The sequence below is a fragment of the Otolemur garnettii genome, unplaced genomic scaffold (genome assembly GCF_000181295.1).
Source record: "Otolemur garnettii isolate 467f Iridium unplaced genomic scaffold, OtoGar3 scaffold00049, whole genome shotgun sequence".
Classification (NCBI taxonomy): domain Eukaryota; kingdom Metazoa; phylum Chordata; class Mammalia; order Primates; family Galagidae; genus Otolemur; species Otolemur garnettii.
The window spans coordinates 4,286,234-4,293,805 of NW_003852444.1; the positions used below are offsets into that span (position 1 = coordinate 4,286,234).

General features: G+C 45.1%; 1 protein-coding gene across 1 annotated transcript in view; it reads left to right on the top strand.

Annotated features, from left to right (window-relative positions):
- LOC100955651 (DENN domain-containing protein 2A) overlaps positions 1-7,572 on the top strand; it is a 57,644-nt gene that overhangs the window by 36,844 nt on the left and 13,228 nt on the right. The window contains exon 5 of the mRNA XM_023514212.1: positions 5,272-5,472. Coding sequence (XP_023369980.1) covers positions 5,272-5,472 — 201 coding nt within the window. The remainder of the gene's footprint in view (positions 1-5,271; positions 5,473-7,572) is intronic.

The following is a 7,572-nucleotide window of genomic DNA, read 5'->3' on the forward strand; positions in this document are numbered from 1 at the left end:
ATCCTAGCACTCTGGGAGGGTGAGGCAGGTGGATTGCTTGAGCTCATGAGTTCCAGACCAGCCTGACCAAAATCAAGACCCTATCTCTACAACTGAAAAACAAACAAACAAACAAACAAAATAGCCTGCATTGTGGCAGGCACCTGTAGTCCTAGCTACTTGGGAAGCTGAGGCAAGAGAATGACTTAAGCCCTTGGGCGGCACCTGTGGCTCAAAGGAGTAGGGCGCTGGCCCTATATACTGGCAGTGGCAGGTTCAAACCTGGCCCTGGTCAAAAACTGCAAAGAAAAAAAAAAGAGAGTATTATTTAAGCCCAAGAGTTGGAGGTTGCTGTGATGCCACGGCACTCTACCCAGGGCGACAGCTTGACACTCTGTCTCAAAAAAAACAAAACAGAAAAACTGAGGCAAGAGGATCGCTTGAGCACAAGAGTTGGAGGTTGCTGTGAGCTATGATGCCACAGCACTCTACCCAGGGCAAAAAAGTGAGAGACTTTGTCTCAAAAAAAGAAAAAAATGGCTTGGCACCTGTGGCTCAGGTGGCTAAGGTGCCAGCCACATACACCTAAGGTGGCGGATTTGAATCTAGCCTGGGCCGCAGGCTGCAACCAAAAAATAGCCAAGCATTGTGGTGGGTGCCTGTGGTCCCAGCTACTTTGGAGGCTGAGGTAGAAGACTCTCTGGAGCCCAGGAGTTGGAGGTTGCTGTGAGCTGTGATGCCACAGCGCTCTACCCAGGGGAATAGCTTGAGGCTCTGTCTCAAAAAAAAAAAGAAAAAAGGCTCTGAAGTTATTATTGGAACTAAGCAAAAATGGAAAAATCAGTGGAGCAAAATATGAGAGCTTAAAATACGGCCTTATAAATGGACAGAGAAAGAAAGCCTTGTTCAGGGCAGTGCCTGTGGCTCAAAGGAGTAGGGTGCTGGCCCCATATGCTGGAGGGGGCGGGTTCAAACCCAGCCCCATCCATTAAAAAAAAAAAAACTGCAAGAAAGAAAGCCTTGTTCATTAAATAGAACAGAGATAAGTTATTTTGGGAAAAAATGATTTTGATGAACATAGCACAAAATAAATTACTGATGGATTAATGAATAAAGTACTTTCAAAACAGAGCAAGATGGGGTGGTGCCTGTGGCTCAAAGGAGTAGGGCACCGCCCCCATATGCCAGAGGTGGCAGGTTCAAACCCAGCCCTGGCAAAAAAAAAAAAAACACTGCAAAACAAAACAAAACAACAGACCGCGTGGTGCCTGTGTCTCAAAGGAGTAGGGCGCCAGCCCCATTGCCAGAAGTGGTAGGTTCAAACCCAGCCACAGCCAAAAACTGCAAAAAAAGACCAAGAAAATCCAGAAGAAAATATAATTGAATATTTATTTATTTACTTTTTAGAGACAGAGTCTCACTTTATTGCCCTTGGTAGAGTGCTGTAGTGTCACAGCTCACAGCAACCTCCAACTCCTGTGCTTAGGCGATTCTCTTGCCTCAGCCTCCTGAGTAGCTGGGACTATTTTTTGGTTGCAGTTTGGCCGGGGCTGGGTTTGAACCTGCCACCCTCGGTATATGGGGCCAGCAGGCTACTCACTGAGCCACAGGGGCCGCTCAATTGAATATTTATTAAAACCTCAAAAAAGAAATAGAATTTCTAGGCAAAGAAAAAATGATTAAATACATCACAAAGGAAAAGACTAACAGCTTTTCATATAAAAAATTATGTGGAAAATACCACATAACCAAAATACAAATAAACCACACAGGAAAAGCACATTTGCAGCAAAAATGGCAAATTGTTAATATTAATTGCTATCTACTGCTATAGAGAGCTCCTCCAAAATAAAAAGAAAAGTACTAGAATCCTGAAAGAAATAGGTAAAAATGGGCCGGGTGTGGTGGCTCACGCCTCTAGTCCCCGCACTTTGGGAGGCCAAGGCAGGAGGATCACTAAAGGCCAAGAGTTTGTAGACCAGCCTGAGCAATGTGGTCAGACCCTGTCTCTACAAATATACATATGTTACAAAAATAATAATCTGGGCTTGGTGACATGCACCTATAGTCCCAGTTACTTGGGAGACAAGAGGATTGCTTGAGTGTAGAAGTTTGAGTCTGTTGTGACTATAATTCCACCACTTTATTTTAACCTGGACAACAGGGCAAGACCCCATCTCAAAAAAAAGTCAAGAAAAATCCAGTTAGCACATTAAAGTGTGAAAAACGTCAGTGTGGTTAAGAGGAAGAAAATGTGATAACATGTTGATGGATACTATCAGGTACTCTGCTAGATGCTTTATATGCCTTTACCTCATTTAATTTACTAATTGATTAATTATGAGTCTCAAGCTATTTCCTGGGTAGAGTGCCATAGGATTATCATAGCTCACAGCAGATTCCAACTCTTGGGCTCAAATGATCTTCTTGCCTCAGTTTTCCTACTATTAGTAGAGATGGGGGTCTCACTCTTGCTCAGGCTGGTCTCCAACTCCTGAATTCAAGCAATCCACCTACCTCAGCCTCCTAGAGTGCTACGATTACAGACGTGAGACACATCTACCATCCTCAATCATTAATTTAAAAAAGAAATGTTTCAAGGGTGGCGCCTGTGGCTCAAAGGTATAGGGCGCAGGCCCCATATGCTGGAGGTGGTAGGTTCAAACCCAGCCCCGGCCAAAAAAAAAAAGGAAGAGAAATGTTTCAACTAAATATATGATATCATAAAATGTGAGCCCTGGAAGGCTTGGCGCCTGTGGCTCCAGAGGCTAAGGCACCAGCCACATACACCTGAGCTGGCGAGTTCAAATTCAGCCCAGCCTGCCAAACAACGATGACAATTGCAACCAAAAAAAATAGCCGGGCGTTGTGGTGGGCACTTGTAGTCCCAGCTACTTGGGAGGCGGAGGAAGGAGACTGGCTTGAGCTCAGGAGTTGGAGGTTGCTGTGAGCTGTGATGCCATGACACTCTACCCAGGGGGGACAGCTTAAGGCTCTGTCTCAAAAAAAAAAAAAAAAAAGTGAGCCCTGGAAATACCATTAGAAAACATGGAGTTGGCTCAGCACCATAGCTCAAGTGAGTAGGGCACCAGCCATGTACACCAAAGCTGGCGGATTCAAGCCCAGCCCGGGCCTGCTAAACAATAATGACAACTGCAACCCAAAAAATAGCCAGGTGTTGTAGCGGATGCCTGTAGTCCCAGCTACTTGGGAGGCTGAGGCAAGAGAATCGCCTAAGCCCAGGAGTTGGAGGTTGCTGTAAGCTGTGATGCCATGGCACTCTACCAAGGGTGACATAGTGAGACTCTGTCTCAAAAAAAAACTAAGGCAAGAGGATCGCTTGAGCCCAGGAGTTGGAGGTTGCTGTGAGCTATGACGCCATGGCACTCTACCCAGGGCAACAGCTTGAGACCCTTTCTCAAAAAAAAAAAATGAAAGAAAGAAAGAAAACATGGAGTGAGGGTCAGGCATAGTGGCTCATGCTTGCAACCCTAACACTCTGGCACACTAAGGTGGGAGGATCACTTGAGCTGAGAAGTCAAGACCAGCCTAAACAAGAATGAGACTCTGAACAAAAATTAGAAATATTAGCCAGGCATGGCACATGCCTGGAGACTCAGCTACTTGGGAGGCTGAGGCAGGAGGATCACTCGAGCACAGATATTTGAGGTTAGTATGAGCTCTGATGCCACAGCACTCTAGCCAGGGCAACAGAGTGAGACTCTGTCTCAAAAAAAAAAAGAAAGAAAGAAAGAAAGAAAGAAAGAAAAAGGAAACACGGAGTGAAAATAGTTCTTTCACTTTATTTTATTTTATTTTTTTTGAGACAGAGTCTCACTCTGTCAACCCGAGTATAGTGCCATGGTGTCATAGCTCACAGCAACCTCCAACTCTTGTGATTAACTGATCCTCTTGGTGACAGAGTCTTACTCAGTCACCCTCGCGGTGAGTGGGAGACAACTAGCATTGCCAGTGAGAAAAACCATCGTAGCTCACAGTAACCTCAAACTCTTGGGCTCAAGCAGTTCTCTTACTTCAGCCTCCCAAGTAGCTGGGACTACAGGCCCCTGCCACAACGCCCAGCTATTTTTTAGAGACAGGGTCTCATTCTTGCTCAGGCTGGTCTCGAACTCTGAGCTCAAATAGTCCTCCACCTCAGCCTCCCAGAGTGCTGGGATTACAGGTGTGAGCCTTGTTAATCAGTTTCTTATGTGTTCTTTCAGAAGTATTCTATGCATGTACCAGGAGAATAGCTCCTTAAAACATACACACATACACACTCCAGCATACTATACCAATTGTTCTATACCTTACTTTTTATGTTTAGTGTAAGTATATACAATATGTATGTATCTGATAGAACCTTCCCTATCACTACATTAAGTTTTTTTTTTTTTTTTGAGACAGAGTCTCACTATGTCACCCTCAGTAGATGGCTGTGGCGTCACAGCTCACAGCAACCTCCAGCTCTTGGGCTCAAGTGATTCTCTTGCCTCAGCCTCCCAAGTAGCTGGGACTACAGGTGCCCACCACAATGCCCGGCTATTTTTTGTTGCAGTTGTCATTGTTGTTTAGCTGACCTGGGCCAGGTTTGAACCTGCCACCCTCGGTGTATGTGGCTAGCGCCTTAACCACTGTGCTACAGTTGCCAAGCCCAACTTTTATATCTTTGAGTGAAATATATTTCTGTAACAGAGTTTTAATTTTCTTTGGGGATGCTAGTAATTTTTTATATATCTAAGAATCATTGCATTTCTTTATCTATAACTTTCCATTCTTTCTTATCTTCTGCCTGTGGTATATATTAGGAAAATAAGTTATTTTCTGTATTTTGAGTTATGAATTTTTTTAGCCAGCTTTTTGTTTGCCTTTTGACAATAAAGAGGGTTATTTTAGAAATAAGATACTGAGACCAAGAAAAGTCACATTCTTGTATTGTAGGAGACACTCAGTGAGCCAACAGCAAGGTCAAAGCTAGGCCTAGGTCTTGTAACTCCTAGTACATCATGTGTCATATGTTATCAGAATGTCTTACCAGTAAAGTCTAGGGATTGAGCCAGTGCCCCCACTTATCTAAAAAGAGAAACTGGATTGGGCGTACGTCCTTCATCATACAGATTCTCCATTATTGGATGATAAGTGTTTGTTGAGCACTTACATAGACAAAGTCCACGTACCCTGGGAGCCCAGACCAGCTCTTGCCGGGTTCATGGTCTTTGTCACTGGCACTGCCACTTGTCTCCCACTTAGTCTACTTTGTATTTATTCTCCTTTTCTCCTTTTCCCTCACAGCAGTCATTGTCCAAACCTGCTTTTTTCCGGCAAAATTCAGAGAGGAGGAACTTCAAACTGCTGGACACTAGGAAGCTGAGTCGGGATGGCACTGGGTCCCCTTCCAAAGTCAGCCCCCCCTCCACTCCCAGCAGCCCGGATGACACATTCTTTAATCTTGGAGACCCACAGAACGGCAGGAAGAAGAGAAAGATACCCAAGGTAACACAACAAGCTCTAAGCTCAAATGTGCACTCCCTCCTCTGTGAAGGAAGGCTGCAGGGCAGAGAGCAAACTGCTGTACCCCCCTCTGGCTATACTGTCACAGCCATGTGGGCACACCAACCCCACGGGCTGGACTATCTGGGCCTCTGCCTAATATCCGCTGTGCTCCTATAGCCTTCCTCTCAGCCCTCCACTTCCCAGACTGTCCTTCTGATCCCGGACAATGAGGTTTTCTGTCTTTCTTCCTTTTTTTTTTTTAAGACAGTCTCGCTCTGTTGCCCCAGGCTAGAGTGCTGTGGCATCATAGCTCTCAGCAATCTCAAACTCCTGGGTTCAGGTAATTCTCCTGCCTCAGCCTCCCAAGTAGCTGGGACTACAGGCGCCCGCCACAACGCCTGGCTATTTTTTTGGTGAAGTTTGGCCGGGATCAGGTTTGAACCCACCACCCTTGGTATATAGGGACGGCACCCTACCCACTAAGCCACAGGGGCTGCCCTCTTGCTTTGTTTTGCTGATAGAAGGTAAAGTGAGGGTTGTGGCTTAGTCCCCCTCATACCCCTCTACTGGTTCTGCCTTCTCCTGCCCAGGGCACAGTGTAGGCTGCACAGCAATCACTTAACATTTCTGAAGGTGGTTCTCCAACCTATGGTTCCTTTTGGTTTATTGCCTGAAATTGAAGTAGGCTGTCACTTGGGAGCATGGGCTCTTTGTCAAACAGACTTTTGACAGGCACAAACAATCCAAGAGAAAACTCAGGATAAACCTGTCACCTTTGTCTTGGCACCCGTAGCTCATTGAGTAGGGCACTGGCCACATACACTGAGGCTGGCAGGTTCAAGCCCAGCCCGGGCCTGCTAAAACAATAGTGACAAATGCAACCAAAAAATAGCCAGGCATTGTGGCAGGCACCTGTAGTCCCAGCTGCTCTGGAGGCTGAGGCAAGAGATTCACTTAAGGCCAAGAGTTTGAGGTTGCTGTGAGCTGTGACGCCATAGCACTCTACTGAGGGTGACATAATGAGACTCTGTCTTTCTTCTTTTCTTTTTTGTTTTTGATTTATGATTTTTGATTAAAGAGACAGACACTCTGTCTCAAAAAAAACCCAAAACCGGTCACCCTAGTCCAAGAGTTTGAGGTTGCTGTGAGCTATGATGCCATGGTACTCTACCAAGGGCAACATAATGAGACTCTGTCTCAAAAAAAAAACAAACCAACAACCCTGCCACCTTTGCTACAACAATAACAAAACCTTATTAAAACTGTTAATCATAGGCTCAGTGCCTCCAGCTCAGCGGCTAGAGTGCCAGTCACATACACCAGGGCTGGCACGTTTGAACTTGCCCAGGCCTGCCAAACAGCAATGACAACTACAACAAAAAAAACCAGCCAGGCATTATGGCAAGCCCCTGTAATCCCAGCTACTTGGGAGGCTGAGATAAGAAAAATCACTTAAGCCCAAGAGTTTGAGGTTGCTGTGAGCTGTGATGCCACAGCACTGTACCAAGGGGACCATAGACTATCTCAAAGAAAAAAGTATATATACATATGAAGCCATATTGCTACATGCATGTGAGGTAATAATTTTGTAAGTTAAACAATTAATTATAGAGTTCCTCTATGTTTGGGATTCTGAATCATGAGTTCTGTGAATACATGTGCTTTTTTTTTGTTTTTTTTTTTTTGAGACATAGTCTCACTTTGTCACCCTCAGTAGAGTGCTGTGGTGTCATAGCTCACAGCAACCTCAAACTCTTGGGCTTCAGCAGTTCTCTTGCCTCAGCCTCCCAAGTAGCTGGGACCACAGGCTCTTGCCACAACGCCTGGCTATTTATTTTTGTTGTTTTTATAATTGTCGTTGTTGTTTAGCAAGCCTAGGCCGTGTTTGAACCCTCCAGCCCTGGTGTATGTGGCCAGAGCCTTAACCACCAAGTTATAGGCGCCAAGCCAAATATACATGTGCTTTGACAGAAAGTCTAGGGAATCTAGACTAGGGCTCTAAAAAGTCTAGGGAATCTAGCAAAGCAAAATATATAAAACACACTCATCAGCTTCTTATAAGAGAAAAGGGGAAAACAAACTTATAAGATACACCAAACT